The 25,210-nt window shown below is 39.9% G+C and overlaps 1 protein-coding gene across 1 annotated transcript; it reads right to left on the bottom strand.

The window, feature by feature from the left end:
- Positions 1–306: 306 nt before the first annotated feature.
- Positions 307–22,179, bottom strand: mbd2 (methyl-CpG binding domain protein 2). Its single transcript, XM_037265498.1, has 7 exons — positions 21,706–22,179; positions 18,188–18,347; positions 14,092–14,232; positions 13,571–13,661; positions 13,322–13,499; positions 7,073–7,215; positions 307–859 (listed from the first exon to the last, which is right to left on the bottom strand). The coding sequence occupies exons 1-6, from the start codon at positions 21,813–21,815 to the stop codon at positions 7,098–7,100; spliced, it is 798 nt and encodes a 265-aa protein (XP_037121393.1). The 5' UTR covers positions 21,816–22,179; the 3' UTR covers positions 307–859; positions 7,073–7,097.
- Between the last annotated feature and the right edge of the window lie 3,031 nt (positions 22,180–25,210).

The following is a 25,210-nucleotide window of genomic DNA, read 5'->3' on the forward strand; positions in this document are numbered from 1 at the left end:
AAGAAAAAGAATGTCCAAGGCCTACTACATTTTGGATGAATGGGATTGTTTTTTGCGATTGGAAAAATAAATGTAATTAGTGTGATTAAAACTGTTGCAACTCAATAAGTGGGTTTGTTTAAAAGTAACAATATTAAAATTAATGTATTATAAGAATTAATAAGGTATCAAAAATGTATTAAATTGATCATAACCATATACAATTGTTTTCTTTATACATATTACATATGACCAGAACAAGTTACGCTATATTTAAATGAAGCTACATTGAGACAAAGTCAGGTAAATGCATCAACCGACAAAACATTTGCGAATATAATCATTTATTTACGGCAGTCTGAAAAATGTACATGACTGTTCTGTCAAGGTATAAAATTTGCATTAAATAAATTTTCATTTTCATATTCATGTAAATTCATTACTCAATGAAAAACCCTGAATGTGAACAAAATTTCGACATCAAAAATCATCAGAGAGCACAGGAAGAGTAAATTAAGCAGTTAGCAAAGGCCGTCCAGCAGTTTGCAACCTGTTATCTTCTAATATGAGGGTGATGCTCATTTTAAAAATACTTATAATAAGTTTGAAACGGACACACAATAAGAGCTTCTTTAAAAGTTCACGGAACGTTTTGATCAGAGGCTTGCTCTTTTTCCTCTTTTCGCAGAGCACTCTCTGTTGCTATATACAATAGTTACTGTTACTTGTTATCATGTTAATGAGAGGCTTTTTATATCCGGTCTGATGTCACCCAGGGGAAAGACTTGTTTGAAGAGGAACGCTGCACGAATTGTGTTGGTTTGTTGTTTCGGTCCAGATGAAGAGAATGATAAACCTGAGGCTGGTGAACAGAGGAACCCTGTAGAGAGAGACATACATTGGACTTATTGTGTGTACTACAATCAACCAATACTTTAAATTTAAGACTTCATTTGAAAAAGACCATTTACTTCACATAATTTAGCATTTTTGTGATCTGTAGAAAACACTCCTTTGAGATCATTAAAATAAATCATTCATTGTATGAAAATACTTATTTCTTTCATAAATGTTACTGCTAGCGCACACATAAATACCTGAAATATTTGTATCATTTATTGACACAACAAGAACAAGAGATCTTGTAGTTTTGTGCAGAGCTGCAGAATGCAAATATGTGGAACAGGTTGACATACAAATATTAAGTCCAGACATTTTTTTATGTCTCTATGGCCCTTCTTTAGTTCTCACCATTTGTATAGCATGGGTACCATTACTGTGGAGTATACTATTGTGGGTTTTTTTCTTTTCTTAAATACAAGCAAAACAAATGTTATGGGCTCTGTATTCATGACCGGCGTTGAGCCGGCATGACACCGCCATTAACACCAAAAGGTAAATGTTCGATGAACCTTGTTTTTGCTTCAGAATATAACTCTTCTCTCTACTTTTAACACTCCACTCAGACCAAAATGACTCCTTCAGAGGCTTAAAACACTCCTAATGAAAACACTCAGCACTGACAGTCTAGAGAGATGTTGCAGAACAATAAACATTAGCTTCTAAGGGGAAAAAAATTAAAACAAATGTGGAGAGCCTTCACGCTAACCATTAGCTTCCCCATTAACCTTCTGACACCTTCTCCCCTATGAGTGCATTAACAATGGTGGTTGGGCTATAATTACAACTGCTTGGCTCTGGGGTATCTTTAGAAATATAAAAATCATCTTCTTTCTGTTTGGTGCCATGTCAAATAATTTTCTGTCAAGCCGAATCTCTAAATTTAAAGCGCCCATTTGAGTGTGAATGCCTCATCTAGCTGACTTTGAATTCTCTCTCTCTCTCTCTCTATTATGTTTCAGTCACCGTTTCTAACATTTCACACTGATCCAATGCATGCTGGTGTTGACTTCGCAAGTATTTTTGTATTTCTTATTTGTGATGATTATTTTTCTTTTCAATAAGAGCTGTGGCATCCACTAAACCTACATCATTGTTCTGTTATAATGCTCCATTGTTTTTCTTTAGTAATATTCCATTATCGCTGCAGCACAATAATTTCATGGCCCTGCGTTTCAATAATTTCAAACTTAAGACCAACAATCCCCAGCTCAGTCTTAATTACTTCCTAATAATTACAAAACCTTGATAATCTGCTGCTCAATCGAGGCAATTCAGATGACTGACAGCAGACATGCACTCAGTAGTTATCAGCGTTATGAGAGGCTTTTGAAGGAGATAATTCCTCTTCTCAACAACCACTAATTACTAAGAGCTGAAAAATGCCGCAGGAGTCTGAATCAGCTTCTTTTGGAAATTACAAGATATAAAGCAAATAATCTCCCTCTCACACAAACGCACTAAGCGTGAATATCCGACACTGTTTTCCTATCAAAAGCGTCTCAGTCTTTTCCAAGTCAGCAGCGGGCATCTCAGTCTCGATCAGATAAAAAGCCAGCCTGCACATTTTAAAGAGAATTCAAGCAGAGTGAAAACTTCCACAATCCATTTTCCCCAGAGTCAAAAGAAAAGATTAAATAGCTTTATTCTCTTCAGCGTACCACTATTTAATGAAAAACCCATGAATGAATGTTAAGTGTAGAGTTAAGTGTGTTAAGACTTGACTTCTATTTTCTTTTTCTTTTTTTATCAGACACAATGGTACTTAGGTGTAGCAAATATTTAGTTTTAAAATTTCAATAAAATTGGAGCTCATACCCAGATAATAAATACAATGTAAAAGATAATAAACAACATGTATCTGCGTTGTTTTTAATTAAACTACAAGGAAAAACGTCCTGAAAATGTGTAGGTCATGAAAGACATTTAATTTGAATTACCTGCACTTGATAAATCATTTTAAAATAAAAACGTTTTTGCACTTGGCAGCTAAATTGAAAAAAAAGTAAATATGAGAATCATCATATTATTTTAATTTGACTTGTTTTGCATCATACTTAAAACTTTGCAATATTAACTCAAATAAAACTTGAATCATGAACACGATTTATGAGCGATTATTATACAGCAGAATACGATTTTTCGAAACAGAAAATAAATATAGAATAATTTTAGATGAAAGACGGCACCTGTGAGTTGGCATCTTGTTACGTCATTAACGTTGTCATTAATTTGTGAGAGTATCAACGCTTGTATGTGCCATTCAACAGCAGCATGTTTACAAAAGCTCTATTTTTGCCATTGGTCTATAATTCTATGATGGCGAGGAGCTTCAACCCCAATGTGGAGTCAAAATAATTCCAAAGGAGAGTAGAGAGGATGGAGAATCAGTGCTACAAATGAAGTGAAGCAAGAGCGCCGCGACAGGAAAATTGGACAAATTATCAGGTGTTAGAAAACTACAGTTGTTGTTTACTTTCAAACTCATAACGTGAAGGGATGTCATGCTGTGATTGTGAGATTACAGTTGTGCTGTCCCGGCCATCCACATCTGCGATCTCAGCGCCTGTATACTCGTCCTTGGAGACTTGTATCTTATTCCTCCTCTCTCTGATGCACCAACTGCTTCACAGAACATGTGCAAAAAGAGGGAATAAAAGTCTGCAACTCCTGTTTGTTAAATACCCATGCAAAGGGAGATCTTGTACATTTTATTTAGAAAAATATATTTCATTTAGTTAATTAAGGTTTTGGAAAATACTTTGTTCCAGCCACAGTTGTTAAAATGCTTTATTAATAAAGATGAGTTTTACGTTTGTTCATATTAAATGGAAAAAAAAAACACATTTAGTCCAGAACTCAACTATTTAATTGCTATTCCTACTGATATCTTAATTAGGGTTAGTGTACATGGTGCTACGGTGCCGTGGCTACCTACTTTTATCCAAGAGCACATCATTATGAATCATTACAGATGGTAACAATTGTAAATATTGTAAAAGAGCAGAAAGCAACAAGCAGACTTTTAGCAACGGGATACAAACAATGTGTGATTACAGCCAAGATTTAAAACTCTTGTTACACAACGCTGGAGACACACATTAGCTGGTCACTGCCCACTCTGGTCCAGTTATAAACACCCATTAGTAATCACTCCTCGACTCTCAGCGGCTCTTCGGCCCAATCGAATTCCAACCAGCCAATCTGCATAAATCTGCATTAATCGACTATTTTCCCTCCGCAGAAAACAAATGTGCTTTTAAAACTCCTTCTTATCTGTCGGCTTTTAGAGTAAACATCAGAGACATGCACGCACACAAACAGCCACAGCCACACACAATTTCTGTCTACAACATCACACATCAACTGATTTTAATTAGTTCAATTAGGAGAAAAATAAAAATCAGATTAACCAGGTTGCAGGGAACCTACTAACAAACAAGTGTGCAGTTTATGTGTGGTTTTGTGTTTTTTAGGTCACTCTTTTAAAATAGCGGGTTAAGAACAACAAATTTTGGGTTAAAAATAGTTTTTTGTACAAAACAATTTCTATGGTACAAAGAACCCACTGGCAACTTCAGTAATAGCTGATCTTATACTGAAAGTGTATGAAGACTAAAAATGGCTATGAAAACCGTGGACCGTAACAATGTGTTACTGTCACTGTAACACAGCTTATTCAAATGATCAGGATCGTGAGGTGATCATTTAAATCAGGTGTGCTGGGGTAGGGATAAACTTAAAACAGGCTGGCTAGGGGCTCTTGAGGACCAGACTTGGGCATCTGCTTCAGAGAGATTGTGCAAAGAGGAATGGTCGAAGATCCCTCTTTTGTTTTCTCCCATCTTGTCAAACATTATAGGAGAAGCTTAAGTACTGTTTTGTTGGCAAAGGTGTTAACATCTAGAATACCGTAATTTTCGGACTATAAGTCGCACCGGAGTATAAGTCGCACCAGCCATAAAATGCCCAAAAAAGTGAAAAAAAACATATACCGTAATTTTCGGACTATAAGTCGCACCGGAGTATAAGTCGCACCAGCCATAAAATGCCCAAAAAAGTGAAAAAAAACATATATAAGTCGCTCCGGAGTATAAGTCGCATTTTGGGGGGCAATTTATTCGACAAAATCCAACACCAAGAACAGTCATGAACGAGCAACAACAGGCTAAACGATAGCTATGCTAACGTGACATAAACACAAACTAAGAGCTGAGAACGGCCCTGACGTAAAATTCAGAGTTATTCAAAAAACTATTACATAAATAACACGTTAATAAAACCATCTGCGTCACTCCAATTCATTAAATCCATCAATCGTCCTTTGTCAACAATGCGTGCGCGCCGCTGACGGCTCTTGCACTTAAAAATATTCCACAGGCCCATATAACGATATATAAATTATATATCAAATAACTATTATATAAGCAATAATGTTATCAAACCATCTGTGCACTCTAAATCATTAAATCCATCGATCAAATTCCTCGTCCTTTGTCAACATCGCCGCGCGTGCGCCCTGACGTCAGCCTCGTCGTTATTCCACAGATCTACTATATATAGATAATATATATTGTAGCGTTAACAAAGTTCAAGGAAAGACGTGGGTTTGGTAAACGGCTCTTTATTTAACAAAACAAACTTACAGGCGTGTGGCGGCGTGGACGTCCAGCCACGAAAGGGGACGAGAGCTCCATACGATAGGACCGGGCGTGCGTAGAAGCCATGACCGAGATCCATGCACCGTCCTCGGACAGCCACCCGGCTGAGCGCCGGCCCTCGACTTCCATCCACGGAGCTGAAAGGCAGCTCGGTAGAGTAGGACCGGGCGTGCGTAAAAGCATTGTCCGAGCACCATCCACCGTCCCTGGACAGCCACCCGGCCGAGCGCCGGCGCCCGACTTCAATCCACGAAAGTGAAAGAAAGCTGGACGAGTCGATCTTTGTCCTTTATGTAAACAACCGTCGCGCTGCTGACGCGCGACCGCGACGTCGCGTCGCGCTGCTGACGTCAGCAGCGCGACGTCGCGCGTCACTCGTCCAGCTTTCTTTCACTTTCGTGGATTGAAGTCGGGCGCCGGCGCTCGGCCGGGTGGCTGTCCAGGGACGGTGGATGGTGCTCGGACAATGCTTTTACGCACGCCCGGTCCTACTCTACCGAGCTGCCTTTCAGCTCCGTGGATGGAAGTCGAGGGCCGGCGCTCAGCCGGGTGGCTGTCCGAGGACGGTGCATGGATCTCGGTCATGGCTTCTACGCACGCCCGGTCCTATCGTATGGAGCTCTCGTCCCCTTTCGTGGCTGGACGTCCACGCCGCCACACGCCTGTAAGTTTGTTTTGTTAAATAAAGAGCCGTTTACCAAACCCACGTCTTTCCTTGAACTTTGTTAACGCTACAATATAGTTATATAGTAAATCTGTGGAATAACGACGAGGCTGGCGTCAGGGCGCACGCGCGGCGATGTTGACAAAGGACGAGGAATTTGATCGATGGATTTAATGATTTAGAGTGCACAGATGGTTTGATAACATTATTGCTTATATAATAGTTATTTGATATATAATTTATATATCGTTATATGGGCCTGTGGAATATTTTTAAGTGCAAAAGCCGTCAGCGGCGCGCACGCATTGTTGACAAAGGACGATTGATGGATTTAATGAATTGGAGTGACGCAGATGGTTTCGCGCTGCTGTCGTCACTTGAAATTCAAATTACAGTAATCCCTTGCTACATTGCGGTTCGTTTATCGCGGTTTCATTTTTTTTTTGAAATTTTTTGAAAAAAAAAAACACATATAAGTCGCTCCTGAGTATAAGTCGCCCCCCCACCCAAACTATGAAAAAAACCGCGACTTATAGTCCGAAAATTACGGTATGTATATAAGTCGCTCCTGAGTATAAGTCGCCCCCCCACCCAAACTATGAAAAAAAAAACGCGACTTATAGTCCGAAAATTACGGTAATTGTGTCACACATGATGTACTGTAAATATTTTTTCATGCGGTAATTCTTTTTTTTCACTAAATAAATGCGTTTGATTTAAACGTTGTAATTTTTCTCTTAAAAAAATGGTCCTATAGTATTTAGGGAAAAAAAGTGAATTTGTAAGAAGCTAAAGAAAACATCTTAATTGAGGATGCCAATAATTATAATAAATATGGATTATGGAAGGTGCGGACCGGTTCGTTTACCTGTCTATTTTCTTGTTTGTTGACTTTAAGTCGCTTTTTCTTCCGACATCTGTTTGCTGTTTTCAGCAGCCCGTGCCAAGCTGTTTGCCATTAGTGCCTCCTCCAGACTCCTCCTTGCTTGCTGCACCTTCAGCTCCTGCTCCCTACATTTTCAACATAAATATAGATAAGTGGAATTCATATAATATCTCATAATATATATCTCATATCTAACCCTAACCCTAAAAACAGTGAAGAGTTCATTGCTATATATATCATTATTATATATTGCTTATATTATGTCTTAACATTCCAAGCAATGCCCTAGATTTTGTTGCAATACCAGAAACTTGTATTATTATGAACTCTGAAATATCCAGATCATGAACTTTCAAGAATCCTGATTATTCAGACACTTGGACAAAAAAAAAAAAAAAAAAGAAGCACCATGTAGTTGCTGTATACAACTTAGAATGTCACTCTTGTACTTTTTTTGTGGTAGCAAAGTGAAATTATGGAGCTATCATGAAAATTGCTGGTTGAAATCAGGGCGGGACTAGATACGCAAAATTGCCCATTTCGGCAAGTCATGTAAACACAGTGCATGAAATGAAATTGTGATGAATGGTGACAATGTAATAGCCGAAATAAACAAAAACAAAAAACCTCCCTTTTGTTTCAGATTATCAGCAAATACAACAGGTTTAAAACTAGACATGGAGGAGCACTGATAAAATGGAGGAGCATTGAGATTGAAAAAAATTAAAACCCTACAGAAAATGACCTTTGACTATGGGCAGCATCTTTGTTATATTCTCACTGCTATTCTCTGACAAACAAAAACATACCCGGAGGTTTGTTTGCTTGACACTTGTAGCTAAATAAAATTGTTGTTTTTTTCACTTCCTGCACGTCATTGTTTTTCCACAATCTCCTTGGTAAGCATTGATAGGCAAAGCAACCTGCATCACACGTGGTGTCAATATCAATCAGTGTGATTTAGAGGTGCAGCAGAAGAAGGAAGACACTGGATTATCGCATCGCTTACTTTCGTCTCCACGCAGTTCTTGATTGAGTCTTTTATTTTGTAATTCATGTTTTATCTGCTTGTTGTGCTCACTGTTTAGCCATTGTTCAATGTAGTACCTGCGATTCAGTATTTTCCTTTCGCTAGCCTGACGATAAATATTTGGTTACTGTGTTTTCTGTCACCGATGAAACATTTGTATTTATTGTAATAAACTATATTTTTAAATAACTTTGAAAAACCCATTCAAAGTTTTCTACAATTGTAAGTAAGGATGGAACAAGTCCTGGAGAATATCTTGGGGCTGTAAAAGGTGAAAAACAAATGGAGTAGAAACTTAACCATTCCCTGGACAATTTGGTCTAAACAATTTGAACGAGTATCTGTCCACAGGCAGAGTAAGAAGAGCAGTGCAGGGAAGAGAGAAAAGGAATGAGAACGATTTAGGATGACAAGCACATTCAGAGGGAGGGAGAGGGGGAAGAGGGAGAGAATTGGAAATTAATGGAGGAAAGAGATAAGAAAAAGGGGAGCACAGGAGGCATAAATGCTGGAGGGACTGAGGAGATATCAGAGGAGACCGAAGGAGGAGGGGTTGAAAAAAGGAAGAGTGATGAAGATGAAAAAAACAAAGCCATTGTGAAGACAAACATAAAATATAGGAAATATGTGGCACTGAAATTATGAGTGGGGTTATAAATGGAGAAGACAAGGCATTTGGGAAACAAATTAGGTAAAGGAAAGAAAATTGAGAAAATAAAGCGATAATAGGAAAGTACAGAGGTCAGAATACATCAAATGGTCAGGAAATAATAGGCGAAAGAAATTACGGGAAGGAAATTAGTGAAAAGTTACAAAGCGGAGAGGAGTGGAGACAGACATATTCCACTAAGTCTGCTGTAATGGCTTTAACCAGCTGTTCCCTCTCCACTGGACTGACAGCTATACACACTTGGAGTTGTCAGTGAGAGCGAGTGTGTCTCCACAGTGCCCCCTGCCGTCAGGCATTCACATTTTAAGACCGCTTGAATAAATATTCCTTTACAATATTCAACTAATCAATCCCCATTGAAGTTATGTGACATGTTGCCCCATATGTTGTATCAGCAACTGTGTTTTGTCTTTAAACAACTCTAATTAGATGCACTTTTGACTGCTGCTTTAATTTGACCCCACGCTGCACGATTCTGAACCACAACAGGCAGTTGGCTCTCAAGCCACAGTAAACAACCTGCTCAACAAAGTGACACAGTTATTGGAGCAACTTGGACATGGCGCACAGTCAGATGGATCCACTGGGATTAAAAAGGGAGTTAAAGAAAATGGCCTAACCACAGGATGTGCTCACTTGAGCACTAATTGTTATACTGATTTAGAATTGTGATTATTTCATGTGGTTTGATGATGTGGTGAAAACAAAGCCAGCTGTTCAACATAGTCCTAGTTTAAATAAGGGATTACTGCATGCAAAAATGCACATGGACAAAACTACTTTTGTCAGAGTCAAGTTACTTCGGAAACCAATGTGGGTTTTTATTTAATTACTAGAGGGCTACCAACAATTTTGTCCACATGTGTAAATGTATAATGCTGACATTGAAGATAATAATCACCCTTTACTGAATAAATGCATCAAATATGTATTTTTACCAGAACAAAAGCTAATAAAAACGCAAAATAAAATGGTGCTGTTATAATAATGAATGTAGAAGCACCATTACAACTTGCCATTTGGCATAAATTTACATTAATTTCTTCAGAAATAAAAATACACCAAGACAGAAAGTCAAGACTTGGAAATCTATTTTCGTGACTAGTGCAAGTCGTGACAGTGCTGGCTAACTGTACATATAGGTGAAGTTTTTCTTTTCACATTTTGGGACGCTGCTTCCCCTGCATGCCCTGACCACATGTCCCTGGTGGATGGGATTAAATAAATAAAAAAATAGTACCCGAGCGGAGAAGAACGGGGACCGGATGGTGTATTTCAAATACGTACATGGGATCACACTCCTCAGCGTCCCTGGTTAGGTGTATTTAGGGTTGCTGGAGAGGACGGTCTGTCGGGTATTGGAATCTCAGATTCAAAAGGAGCAGAGTGTTTTTTTTTCCTGGCCAGCATTACACTCTTGGCATGGTCCTCGAGAGTGCATGTGAGATATGCCCAACCGGTTTGCAAGTGTTTTATTGACTTTAAGAAGACGTTTTATTGTGTACCCTGACCAATTTTGTTGGGGGTGCGCCAAGAGTACCAGACGCCCTAGTATGGGATGTTCCGTCCATTTCTGTTAAAAGTTTGTTCCTCATTCCCGGCAGTAAGTTGGATATGTTTCCGGTGAGGAACGAACTCCACAGAGGAAACCCTTTTTTTCCGTTCTAATCTTTATGGACATCCATCCATCTATTTTCTGAACCACTGAACCACTCCTCATGCAGGTCGCAGGCATGCTGGAGCGTGTGGGAGCCTACCCAGCTGCCTTCAGGCAGTAGGCGGGGGACACCCTGAACGGGTTGCCAGCGAATCGCAGGGCACACATAGATGAACAACCATTCACGTCCACGCTCATACCTACGGGCAATTTGGAGTGCTCAATCAGCCGACCATGCATGACTTTGAAAAATGGGAGGAAATCGGACTAACTGGGGGAAACCCACACAGGCACAGGGAGAACATGCAAACTCCACACAGGAAGGCCAGAGTTAAAATCAAAACTACAATGTAGCTTGTAGTTTTGATTTTTGTGAGGCAGATGTGCGAAAAAGGATTCCACCGTCTCGGAACTCATGAGGAACAGTGGTTCAGAAAATGGATGGATGGATGGATAGATGGATGGATATGCCGGCAACAATTAAACAGGCACAACAATTAAATGCTCTTCCATTAGGCTGCAGAATAAGCAAAAAATCTGATCTGCAGCCAGACTCTCCATGAAGTTGCCTTTTTGTGAGATTTTTGTTTGGAGTTAAAAAAAAATACTGCATGTGCCTAAGATAAATAAACATTGGGAAACACAGCTGTAAAGCCTATGTCACTTTTAATCCACATATGAAAAGCCCCCAACGTAGTACAGTAATCCCTCGCTACTTCGCGGTTCACCTATCGTGGCCTCAGTTCATCGCAGATTTTTATGAAAAAAAATATTGCGGCTATATTCGGTGCATCGCGGCTTTTTGCGGCGTCACTTGGAGCATGGGGCTTTGTCCGCCCATATGACTTTACAGCACACTATTTGCCGGTAGAGGAGACGAGACCAATGGGAACATGTTGATCTCTATCCTTGCCGTTGATTGGCTTACAAGAGCAGTTCTATCCACGCTTTATCTCAGCCTCCCGCAGTCGTGCTACGTATCCACTCTTCCACTTCCACGTTCGCATCAGCAGAATCGGCAGCATCTCTGATTTGCACTTATTTTGTCAGGAACGAGGCAGCAACATGGCTCACACAAAGTTTAAGGAGGGCTGGAATGACTGCAGGAGAGCAGAGCTCGCATCATGCGTCATCGAAGCAGAAGCGCAGAGCAAGATTTTTAAAGCTATTTAAAAAGTATTTAAAGATACAATAAAGTGTTTAAAAGTACAATAAAGTGTTTAAAAATACAATTATAAACGTTGTGTGTGGATGCCCTTGCGCTGGGCTGTGGGGTCGCGTCAGCCGGTAGCACAACAGGAGCAGAGCAGAGCCGTGACACCTTTGCGCTTTAAAATATTTAAAACAATTTTTTTAAATATAATAACATATTTAAAAGTACAATAGAGTGTATAAAAATAAAATTATAAAAGTCTTGTGCGGATGCCGTCGCGCTGGACCGTGGGGGCGCGTCAGCCGGCCAGCACGCAAGAGCAGAGAGGAGCCAGACACGTTTACACTTCATAAAAGAATGATAAAAGTCCTGTTTGGATATTGTAACAATATATTTACTCTTATTTATTTGATTATTTATTTAAATAAATAAGAATGTTTCTGAAAGTCAGTTTGACTTTAAAATGTTTACAAAAGTGTATAAAAATACAATAGAATGTTTAAAAAAATAAACTGTATGAAACTATAATAAAGGTTCATGAAAATCTTGTGCGGATATTATAACAATATATGTATTTACCGTATTTTCCGGACTATAAGGCGCACCTAAAAACCTAAAATTTTCTCAAAAGCCGACAGTGCGCCTTATAGTCCAGTGTGCCTTATATATGGATCAATTGATGAATTTGTTGATCCATACTGGTTGTACACAGTGCTCTGCCAAAATGTTTCAGTACGTTTTAGTACGACTAGTAAATTACAAGGTCGCATCGCTTCCCAACATTACGGCAACTGTAGTCAGGGGGCGTCACCGAATAGCTGTTGTACCCGCGAGGCTATTTCATTTCAAAATAGGCTGCTCCGTTAATGTTTCGAGTAAATTTATGGATTGATATGGAAGGGAAACATAGGTAAGCAGTACCAATGCGTTAGATCCAACTTTAGTCAGTTCCGATCATTTTATAGGAGATCGTTTGAGAAACGCGATTGTTTACACTTTGCTGAGGCTCATGGGAGATTGCGAGCTGAGGCTCGTGGTACTTTGCGGATGGCTAATGCTATAACGATAGCTGCTATACGTACCAGGCTATTTCATGTCAAAATAGGCTGCTCTGTTAATGTTTCGAGTAAATCTACGGATCGATATGGAAGGGAAACATAGGTAAGTAGTACCAATGCGTTAGATCGAACTTTAGTCAGTTCCGATCATTTTATAGGAGATCGTTTGAGAAACGCGATTGTTTACAGAGGGCTCGTTGGTTATTGGCTAGTGGATGCATACCGCAACCCTAGTCAACCTCAGTTTGTTGCAGTATAGCTTCTATTTTATGCGCCTTATAATCCGGTGCGCCTTATATATGGACAAAGTTTTAAAATGGGCCGTTCATTGAAGGTGCGCCTTATAATCCGGTGCGCCTTTTAGTGCGGAAAATACGGTACTCTTATTTATTTTCTTTATTTTCTTATTTATTTAAATAAGGGAGAATGTGTTAGAAAATCAGTTTGACTTTAAAATGTTTACAAAAGTTTTTAAAAATACAAAAAAAGAATTTAAAAGTACAATACAGTGTTTAAAAATACAATAAAGGTTCATAAAAGTCTTTGTAACAATATATTTTCTCTACTTCATGTATTTTGCCTATCACGGGTTGTTTTTGGAACGTAACCCCCGCAAAAAACGAGGGTTCACTGTAATAGCAACATTCAAATTGAGCCTCTTACCGGATTTGCTCGTCAGTCACAGTGAAGGCCTTACAGAGCGGCTGGGACGTGTTCAGCCAGATTGCTGGGTTCTTCTCGGCTGCCACAGATGTCTGTCCTGTGATAGGAGCAGAGCTCATGTGGAGAGCACTTGCAATTGCTGACAGCAGAGTGTCATCACTTGAGTTGAGACCAACACCTGCAGTGGCAGAAAGGTCCAAGGTCAGAGGCTAAAATCATTGTACTGGGTTTAGGTTGATGTAAACTGACTCTGTAGGACTTTGGGCAGCTCCATTGTTCTTAGCACTTCCTGTGAGACATCTGATGATCGCAAACCTGTTAACCTCCTCTCCCAAAAAAGCTGCAAAGACACGGAGACCGGGTTGATTACGAAATGGACACTTAAGTGTGCTCAAGTGTTATGAAATGACGGTATGTTAGTTTTACAGTTAACATCACCCAGGAGTGACAAATAAACAAATTGAACCAAGCAAATTTTGCCTCGCATTTGCAGGACTGTTTGCTATTTTATTTACCAGACAATTTTCAGGGAGAGCGAAATATGTAGTTATCTATAAAATGATAATTCAATGCAGGGGCAATTATGTAATGTGATGATTATTAGGGTTTCCATACATAACATTCTGGATGAGGAATAGGAAACATATACAGGTAGTCATACAATCAATAAAAATGTTTTTTTTTTTTTAATTCATGTTAACACATGCCGAAACTCAAACATGCCCTTAAACAGGTTTTTAAAATGAATAAGTGCATATGTGCATTCTTACCTGTCTGGGCTGCTCAGTCGCTCTCTGTAGGTCTGTCTTTACCTTGTTTCCCGGGTGATTTGTAATCTTGGTAACGGGCTGTTTAAAGATGGATGCCGTCTGTCTGATGGGCAAACTCGTGTTCAGGTCAGGCTTACCTCCCTACAGAGAATGAGGCAATGTTGATGTCTCTGAGAGTGTTACTTTACTTGCACATTATTACTATTATTCTTAAATCTATTTGGTTCTAGCATCCTCACTCATCTACATTTACACATCAAGTATGGGATCAGATCAACAATAAGTAAGACTATAAACCAACACTCGAGGTATAATAACCAAAAATATGCCCTATCGTTACTTTTGCATTCTCAATAAAATAATCCTGAAATTACATTAAGTAACCAAACACACATTTAATCATTAAATCAATAATTTGGCACCTTAAAGCCTCTGTGCTTTTTTTTTGTTCTTTTTCTGCTCCTAAAATTTGACAGTGCAAATCAATTTATCAACTTAAAAATATTGACAAGTGAATGTGCTGATTTTTTTATTTTATTTAATGTAATATTTGTGGGGGAAGGGTTTTTGCAGACAAATTTCTGCTCCACAATACAGCCCATTTATTAGCAATACAATGAATATTCACTTTGCAATTTCAACTTCAAATTTACAGCCCCAAATTTTCTATTTTCTAAAATTTCAGGTTAGTGGCCACTGCGCTCCAAGTACAACTTAGTTCGGAACCCTGCACCTATACCCCTGATGTAGTTTGTTAAACTAACTTCTGGACATAGATGATTTTCTCAACATCCAATGAGCAAGGAAAAATCCTTAAGTGCACAGTGGAGTAGTGCTGAGGTTATACCTGGAATAAAAAAATGATTTAAGTGTTCGTGTTTGATGTTTCTTTTTTTTTTTTTTCCTGCGGTGTCATATGTTACATATAACATAACACATGTATAAACAACTTAATGTGGTCTGAATATGTTCTGAATGATATACTGTGCAAGTCATTGCATTCCATGCGTGGCTCTCCTCTCAGTAGGGTACATTTTTTATTGTTGAGAATCTGTATCGACTTAGATAATTACACTATTGGGAAAAGTGTTCATGATTACCAAGTAAACTATAACTATAAAATATAAGATATATTTTCATATCTTGATGGGTGTCAGAAACACTCATTCCTGTTTTTTAAGTTTTCAACTCCCTTATTGCTCATGTTTTGTTTCTGGGCGTGCATGTACACACACAAACACACACACAGAGTCACACTGTGGTGCAGACAGAAAACAAAACACACCCGAAGCGTACGTGTTTAAAAGCATGTCAGCACACATGCCTGACATCAAAGTTGGAACCGGAAAAAAGTGACAGGAAGGCTGCTCTATGACCTTGTGTAATAACTTCTCAAGCAAGTAGAATGACCCCCAAGACAATCGTTTGGAACATAAACAATCAATTCCTGGACAATTTGTTTCGCTTGTTAAACTGTAAAGGCAATTTGCTTTTGGGCAATGGCTTTACATAGTTACTGTAACTCCTATACGAGTGTACTGTTTTTTCCGAACTATAAGCCGCTACTTTTTGCACAAGCTTTGAACCCTGCGGTTTGTAGTCCGGTGCGGCATATCTATGGATTTTTCGTGATTTTTGTAACATACATACATACATCCATTTGCTGTACCGCTTGTCCCCACAGGGGTCACGGGCGTGCAAGAGCCTATGCCTGCAGTCATTGGGCAGGCGGGGGACACCCTGAACCGGTTGCCAGCCAATCGCAGGGCACACAGAGACGACCAAACATCCGCACTCGCACCTTCAGGTAATTTGGAGTGCTCGATCAGCCTACCAAGCATATTTTGGAGAAGTGGGAGGAAACCAGAGTGCCTGGAGAAAACCCACGCAGGCACGGGGAGAACATGCAAACTCCAAGCAGGGAGGGCCGGGAGTGGAATCCAATCCGCACCCTCTGAACTGTGAGGCGGACGTGCTAACCAGTGCATACTGTGCCATCATGTCTAATACACTCGTTAGTAAAAAGGTAGTGGACCGCTGTTGTGCGGCATCGCTTTGCTGGGGTGGAGGGATATGTAACCAGACACACGATCACTGGGGAGAAAAGTGGTGTGTTGACTGCATATCCATCCGCCAGGCAAATAGTGCCGCACAATTGACACGAACAAGAGACAGAACGAGATCAAGCCAGACATTCCTGGAGAAAGGAAGCTTTTATACACAAACCCTCATTATGGGGGACAAAAGAAATGCATATGATACCGCTTTTAAGTTAAAGGCAGTCGATTTGGCTCGATTTGGAAATAGACCTGCTACAGCTACTGTAGAGGTTTCCTCATGCCACTAGAGGGCGCTATGACATTTTACATCCAGCGTTACAAGGACAAGCATTCAGCCAAATCAACAAAGATGTTAAAAGATAACTTAAAGTTGTGTTTTGTTTTGTTTCCAACTAAAACATACGCTTTGGTACATTCAGTGTGCACTTCAAATCTTCTCAAGTGATTTTTGTTTCATAGTTACATTTACAAACTTGTGTATTTAGTGCCAGTCTTAAGCCCACATAACGGTGACGGTTTCTCAGGAGAGTTGTTGAAATCAATTACCCAAATCACAAACTTGACCATACTAGATCAGTTTTGGGTCAGGGTAAAAAAAAAAAAGATCACCAAAAAGACTGTTGATCTGAAGGTTGCGCTATATTCTGACTGTCTGCTGTATGCACACTTGCTCCGTTTTGCTCCTCTTATTTATTGTGTTATTTGTTTATTTATTATTTATTCATCACTGTTATTATTCATTGTTCATTGTTTGTGCCTTCTTGTTTTTTTATTTTGTGTTGTTTGCTTGTATGTATGTCGTGTACTATGTCTTGTCACCGTGGGATAGTGGTAACGTAATTTCGATTTCTTTGTGTGTCTTGGCATGTGAAGAGATTGACAATAAAGCAGACTTTGACTTTGAAATTGGGCCATTGATGTTCAAACACAAATAAGCAGAAGATTAGTAGTGTTGTAACAAAACCAATTTTGTACTTCATTATTATAATTATATAAAGTATATTTACACCAATACTGAAACAAAACTACAGCAAAAACCAAAAACCTTAGCAAGAACAGTGTAATCATCCCTGACCCATCTGACACCATGGGGCAAATGGGTGTGAATGCCAAGCTGTCAACCATGCTGAACAAAGCGAGCCACCCTTCAAGGACACTCTGACAGCACTGCACAGCTCTTTCAGCGCCAAGACTTTTACACCTGCGCTGTGTAAAGCAGGAATTTCGCCTTCCTTCCTTCCTGCCTGCAGCTGTCACGGTAATCAACGGGAATACTGGGATACAGTGCAAGAATAGATTTCACTGTCACATGACTATAAAATGGCTGTTGTGATTATAGTAGTGATGCATTTAAACGGCAGATCAGAATAGGAACATATAAAAGGCATTTTCAGCCTGTTCGGTCAGTTTCATCCTAATCTGAATATAAAGTTCTATGTAAACCATGACAGATTTCATATCAATCAGCTGGAGCGCAACCTTACACAGTTTTATTAGTCCACTGAGACACGTTTGGCAATTACATAGATCCGATGTGATAAAAATAATTATTGGCATGAGGCTCATGAGTAAAAATTCATGAATTAACAGTGTCACATTTTAAGACGCAGGGTTTAAAGCATGATAAAAGTGTAATGCCTTGTATGTAATTTTGAACGATTTCCTGTGTGTGGATTTAAACGGTATATCATTTCACACAGCCTTTTTAATATTGACGAGTCATGACCTTTCACCTGCTTGATGTCCTGGCCATAGATATCCAAAAGCCTTTGGCCACCAACTGCTCTGAGATCAAGCAGCACGTCTCTACCGTTTTAGTTTTATTTCGTTCCTGCAGGTGCGTGTCACACCAGTTGATAAATTTATCCACCACAGCTTTTTCTTTAGTGTGTTGAGTAAGAATGATGTGTGATCATGTGTGATCAAAGATTTGTACTATGTAATGGTTTGGTTCAGCACTAAGAAAGTGCTAATCTGATAATCTGGTGACACGCAGCTATAGAACCACTCACAACAGCCAACTCAATCCGAATTACCTTTGCCAGGCTCAGTTGGTCATGTCGGAGTTTCTGTTTGTTCTTCTGCAGTTTGCCAGGCATCATCTTCCCCGTCCGGAAGTCGAAACACGCCAAATCTACTTTGTTTCCAAGGTAACGGGACAATTGAGGTTTACTCCGGAACTTTTTCCCTGTAGGACTAAATACATAAAGACAAATGGAGAATGTCAGAAGGACACATTTGACTGGGTTAACTTTGATCTGGTGAACTGCTGAAATTGAATGGTTCACAAAATGGATATTAGACACAAATTTCTTGATTATTTGTACGCAAAAATTCAAAAACTAACATTAATAGATGCACAGCCTTCAAGCCTTTTTCTGCTTGTTCCTTAAAAAAAGGCATTGACACCATATTGAGGTACCTCATCACATTGCCAAAATTTCCCCTTCAGAAGAGAATTTGGAAGAATGCCCTATACATAAATGCTTTGGCATTTGCTGGAGTGGCTGACCAGACAAATCCTAATGCTCAAGCATGGGACTGCCTTTTCCCACCTTGCTGTGTTTAAAGCACGATCACTGTCCCAACACTATTTTATAAGTCACACTAGAGCTTGCGCTGACATCACAATAAATCGTCTGCTTTCAGCAAAGAGTTGCTGTAATCCTCAATTGCGCTGGGTTCTGTGTAAAAAAAATACAAACAAAAAAAATAAAGGAAAGGTAGCCTGTTGACACATCTTCTGTTGTGACTCAATACTTTTGTGGAATCTCTGTGTAAAAGATGCCAGAGACCCTCAATCATCTGAACTCTATTAAAGAACAAAAAAATCAGATCACATACTGACATACAAGGCGGCACAGTGGAACACTGGTTAGCATGCCCGCCTCACAGTTCAGGGTGTACGGGTTCAATTCCAGCTCTTGCCCTGCCTGTGGAGTTTGCATGTTCTCCCTGAGCCTGCGTGGGTTTTCTCCAGGTGCTCCGGTTTCCTTCCACGTTTCAAAAACATGCATGGTAGGCCAATTGAGCGCTTCAAGTTGCCCGTAGATGAGTGTGGATGTGTTCAATTGGCTGGCAACCAGTTCAAGGTGTACAACTGCTGGGATAGGCCCCAACATGCCCGTGACCCCAATGGAGACAAGCATGGCTCAGTGGTAGTGGGAGTGTTTGCCTCTCAACTCAAAGCTTGTGGAATCGATCCTCAACCCTGGTGACCAAAACACTGAAACCCAATTTGTTTCAAGTGTGGACCTGGCAGGTGCCTTGCATGGCAGCAGCCTGCCATTGGTGTATGAATGGGTGAATGTGAGGCATTGTAAAGGTCTTTGGGCACCATGTGGTGTAGAAAAAAAAAAAGCACTATATAAATTCAATCCATTTACAAGCGGTATAGAAAATGGATGGATGGATGGATGGATGGATGGATGGATGGATGGATGGATGGATGGATGGATGGATGGATGGATGGATGGATGGATGGATGGATGGATGGATGGATGGATGGATGGATGGATGGATATTGACATACAAAAATACTAATTCTTATGAATGGCAATTTTGGAGCAGGAGTTACCAGGTAGCCCCCAAGGACCTGTTCTACAGATGGCTCACCAGTTATGTACATTATGGACACCTAATAAGTGAGAGAAATCATGAACATGATTAGTATCTTCACATAAATGATTATTAATAATCACAATAATAACATTAAAACAATAATTTGAACAAATGTGTTAATTCAGACTTGAGCATCAAAGCAGTACCTCCTTCACATTAATCAGTCACTTGGTGACCAATTAGAGTTTACAATTAAGTCAAAGTCAAAGTCTGCTTTATTGTCAATCTCTTCACATGCCAAGACACACAAAGAAATCGAAATTACGTTTCCACTATCCCACGGTGACAAGACATAGTACACGACATACTACATACAAGTAAACAACACAAAATAAAAACAAGAAGGCACAAAACCTAACTTGTGTTCTGGGAAGGAAGCAAGAATCGTAAGCACAGGGAGAATATGGGCAGTGCACATGCCACATAGGAATTCCCGGGCCCAAATTCGACCCCCCAACCTATAAACTGAGAGGCAGACATGCCAGGCACTCGATCACTGTTGCACCATGTATGACAACATGCATGTCCATCCATCCATTTTCTGAACCGCTTAGTCCCCACGGGGGTCGCGGGAGTGCTGGAGCCTATCCCAGCCGTCATCGGGCAGTGGGCGGGGGACACCCTGAACCGGTTGCCAGCCAATCGCAGGGCACACAGAGACAAACAACCATTTGCACTCGCACTCACACCTAGGGACAATTTGGAGTCTTCAATCGGCCTACCAAGCATGTTTTTGGGATGTGGGAGGAAACCGGAGTGCCCGGAGAAAACCCACGCGGGCCCGGGGAGAACATGCAAACTCCACACAGGGAGGGCCGGAGGTGGAATCGAACCCGCACCCTCCTAACTGTGAGGCGGACGTGCTACCCAGTGCGCCACCGAGCCGCCTCACAACATGCATGTTTTGTTTTTAATTCATCAAATTTAACTAACCAATCAACAGGTATTAAAATGTTGCCTCATGTCATAGTTCCTTCTTTTTTTTTTTGGACAAATTTAGCTTCTCAATGAACAAAATAGCCCTCGAGGTAATCTTAACACTAAAACGTGAAAAAAAATCTGCCGACACCATGGGCTGTGGTTGAGTTTCACAGCTCTTCCAGTAAGTCAACCTGCTGACTGGAACTGATGAGTCATATTACAAACCAAACTGAAAGCAAAGCCAAGACACAGCTCATGAGCTACTTCAGGTTACAGGAAGTGACATAGCCCAGATGCTTTCAACTGAGCTGAGTCTGACAGGAAGTGACCGCAGCTGTTCTTCACAGCTCTCCTTTGAATTCATTATTGTCCATGTTGTCGTCGTTGTTTGGTAAATGTAATTTGTGTTTGTATCAAGATCTACTTTTAGGATTGATTATAAAAATAATGTCTAATTATAACTACATTACCTTTAGTTTACCTACAAAATGGTCAGCTGTTTTTGCTTTTTACTTGCTAGTAATACATGAGTGAGGAATTTGACACCACTAAATAATAAATTGTGTTTAAAATAAAACCTTGCTGGATAATTGCAGTAGAGTTTTTGGAATCTATAAAGTTGGAGCAACATTTATGAGCTGGGCAAAAATTGGGTCGAAATGTCAGCAGCAGGAAGTATTCCACTTAGTCAGTGTATGACGCTAATACCAGGGTAGTGTATATGGACAAGTTTATGCAGTCATTCAATGACACAATGATAGGCAGTGGCGCAATACACAGTATATACATGCATAATACACTCGACACGTGTTGATCCAGAAGGGGCAAGTAATAATATAGTTCAATAGTTACACGACTCATCATCATCCGCTGGGACTGTTTAGAATTTGAAACATTATGATGACTGAGACTTTACAGTAGATGTTAACTCGTAATAGCAGGTCATGGGGACCCAACACTTTGTCTGTGGCTGATAACTGACCAATACTTTAAGAAGGGCAGTCTAGTGTACCTGTAGTAATAGATGTCGCTTTTGCCAGCGCTCAAACCGGACTTCCTGATCACTTCTTCCTTCTTCCAGCCGGGTGGCAGAGCTGGACAGTCCGACCTCCTCTTCTCCATCAGTACACACTAGCGATCTCAGGATTCAGATACGTTCAAGTCAATTGATCTCGCTCAGTGGCCCTCCAGCCTAACTGTGGAGGCGAGACGGCAAACCCGGCGGAACAAGCGCTGACGTCACAGATGTTACGTTATGCCGGCTCGCCCTGCCTCCACCCTGGCTGCTTGTTTTGTGTTATGTGAAAGAAAAGTGCACCGCGTGGTCTGCTGCCGGGAATGAAACGACCTTCTCTCTATAATATACTTCAGTTTGCCTCCCGAAATAATAAATCAACGTCCGGTGAGGTCCGAAATGGGCTAACGGCAAGCTGCGAGCCTGTGACGTCTATCTTGCTCGATCGCTCCCTCTGAGATCTTCTATTGAAAGCGACCAATCACTTTGATCTCTTTCAAAGCAATTGCACAACAACCGCAGGACTTCAAACGCAAAACGGGGGAAAAAAACTAAGGCCTGCTGTTTTTATTTAAAAATTACTTTGTCGGCCTATTAAAATGCAAATCCATTAACAGCTCTGAAACTTTTATGCATATATTAGGGGAAACGACAATAATATTACTATATTAAGACAAATTATTTGATGAATCAATAAATTGTAGACTGGCCAATAAATGACCATGGCATTAAATACATACATTTTGTTTGGGGGTGAATTATTATGATTACAGCAGAGATCAATGGTGCCTGGACAAATAGCCAGAGTGACCACACTGTCCTCATTTTTCTCATCTTTGCTTCAAACCCGTCACATTATGGGAGAGGTTAAAAGGGGCCTACAGTAGCCGAGGAACCTTGACAGGCAGGACTGTCCCATCAAGTTTGTACATGGAAAAATACTGTAAAGTATGCACTAAAAACAAACAAACTAAAACAAAATACAAATCCTATGTATTCCTCCACTATCACAATTGAATAATTTTCATAGACATGATCCCTCAGCATTCAATTTGTAGTCATAAAATTTACTGTCCATAATTCATAGCATTATGTTCCTTCTCACTCTCCATCTTTTGGCCTTTTTTTCCCTCTGCATAATCTTCTTATTATCTCATCTCCCACCACCCTAAAGGGCTTTGCATTTTGGATGCACCAAAGTATTTTATAGGCAACAAGCATTTTTTTCCTGCATCATTTACATGAACTGCCAAGCTCTCAATAAATATTTATAAGAAAAATCTTATAGTATGGAAAACAATTTGGTTTTAAAAAGAAGGTTACATTGTACACCATTTATATAAATTATATAATTTAACTTACATGCAAAAAAAATTGGGCATTGTAAGCCTCCATACCAAACACCGTGCAGGCCACGATTATCAACATTATTTTTCCTGTGAATCCCGCACATGTGTATGACAGTATGATTCACGACTGCTCCCCCAAAACAGTCCAAAAGATCCAGTTGCTTCTCTATTGTTGTACTGGAACAACACAATTTACAATGGAACCCTCGGCCAGCCAAGATGGAAAAAAAACATCTACTGGCCAGCTACCTGCCACACGCGGCCAACCAATGGAGACAATAACAACGACTGACAGTTGATGGAAACAAAGTAATGAAGTCCAATTTCAAGCACCTCATCCCAATAAATCATATTTTATGGATGGCCTGGTTTGTGTATACCCAAAGTGCCAATGACACATGTATCCACAGAGGTTTGAAATCCATTTTCTATCAGGAACAGGTGGCATTCAGAACGCAAGATTGATCTTAGTAAGAATGCTTTGAAAGTCTTGCATGAAAATGATAAAAAACATTCTGGCAGTGAGGGGAGAGATGATTGTGACTGATGTAGTGGCTTGACTGCAAACTACAAAATGGCTGGAAGTGGCTGTCAGGTGGAGTGAGGTGAGAAAAAGCAGTGCAGAGAGACAAAGGACGAGATATTGCACACAAGATAAATTGTATGTAAAAACATAATAAAAGGAAAATACACATATTTACATACTTTCCTCATTATAATTATGCACCTTTGGCAGCACGTACACATTTTATTATTGTTTATATGATGCCACGAGTTTGGCACGCCCAACTCTATGCTGGTTAGCCCATTTTTGCTCACAGCACCTCTTGAGGTAATCAGGTTGGATTGGGGGCCTCGGTACGCAGCCATTTTTTTCAGATCATGGTAGGACCATTTAAGCACATTCACAGAGATGTTACAGCCACAAGGGTACAGTAAGGACCCAAAAGATAATGACAATTCTGAGTGGCCATGACTGACAGAGACCCTTGGAAAAAAAGGGTTTTATATTTGCTGCACTGAGGTGGCGGGCCCCACAGTGATGTTTTTCACTGGCCCTGTAAGAGAGACTTTACTATGTGCAATTTGCCCGTGATGAGAAGGACAAAAACTCTGTGGCTGTACTTGAGTAGATTTCTCAGCTGTCTGTACTTTTTTTTTTTCCCTGACGTTATACTTTTACAATTGAAAACAAAAACAAAAATGGCTGCACATAACACGTAGTCATGTCATAATCATATGCCTGTGAGCATATGAAAAAGACGGACGCTCGAGTGATTTCTTCAGCCCTGATATAAAAGTGTCGGTGAGCGCCAATCATTCTTTATTACAGCTTTCGTGAACACATTCTGCTGAGATCTCAATTTGCCGTTAAATTAGTCTTGGGCATTTGTTCTGTACCTTAAGGAAGACTTATTTGGGCAGACAAAATGCCGTTGTAGATTAAAAATTGACTTTGAAAAACGGCTTCATAATCTAAAAGACATACCGCTTTTTCTCCTTGAAGGATAACCATATCACCTTTTCATCTTGCTTCAAACAGCCTTCCATCGGCATCAAATTTAATCTTATTGGACATTTCGGGATCATTATTTCTAACAGTGTTTTTCAACTGCACTTGTTGGCAAAACCTAATTGATGTGGATACGTACAACGCACACTAGTGCCGTCACTTCCCACGTAACAGTCGGCATGCATTGTGGGAAATGTAGTTCATGGTCGATGCACGCTACAGTATTTAAATTAAGACAATCCTGTTAAACTCTCACGGCCCACATTTGAGTCTGACACGTGACCTACACAAAGCCTGTACTTTTACTTTAGTTTACTCTTGTAAGAACATCTCGAAATAAAAAATCAGGAGAATAAACAGACAACGTTATTACACGCAGTAGAGAAGAAGAAAGAAGAGCCAAGGACATTAAAACCCCAATAAATACATTTCTTTATTATTATTATTATTATTATTATTGTGATTATTATTATTATTATTATTATTTAAACGGTGTGGTACAGTTTGCATACCGTCTCAAACGCTTCTCAATTAGGATATTTAATGTCTAAATATTGCACATGCGCGTGAAAGAGAAAATTACGTCATGGGTTTAGCAAACGACGCAGGCCGCTGAAATCTACCCAACCGATGGGGCAAG

Source organism: Syngnathus acus, chromosome 12, assembly GCF_901709675.1.
Source record: "Syngnathus acus chromosome 12, fSynAcu1.2, whole genome shotgun sequence".
Taxonomy (NCBI): domain Eukaryota; kingdom Metazoa; phylum Chordata; class Actinopteri; order Syngnathiformes; family Syngnathidae; genus Syngnathus; species Syngnathus acus.

Excerpts from the sequence above, each read along its gene's own strand:
- mbd2 (XM_037265498.1), bottom strand. The coding sequence starts at position 21,815 with ATGGAGAAGAGGAGGTCGGACTGTCCAGCTCTGCCACCCGGCTGGAAG. Across the intron at positions 18,348-21,705 it reads AGCGACATCTATTACTACAG|TCCTACAGGGAAAAAGTTCC; the intron begins GTACACTAGACT and ends TTATGTATTTAG. Across the intron at positions 7,216-13,321 it reads GTGACTGACGAGCAAATCCG|GGAGCAGGAGCTGAAGGTGC; the intron begins GTAAGAGGCTCA and ends TTGAAAATGTAG.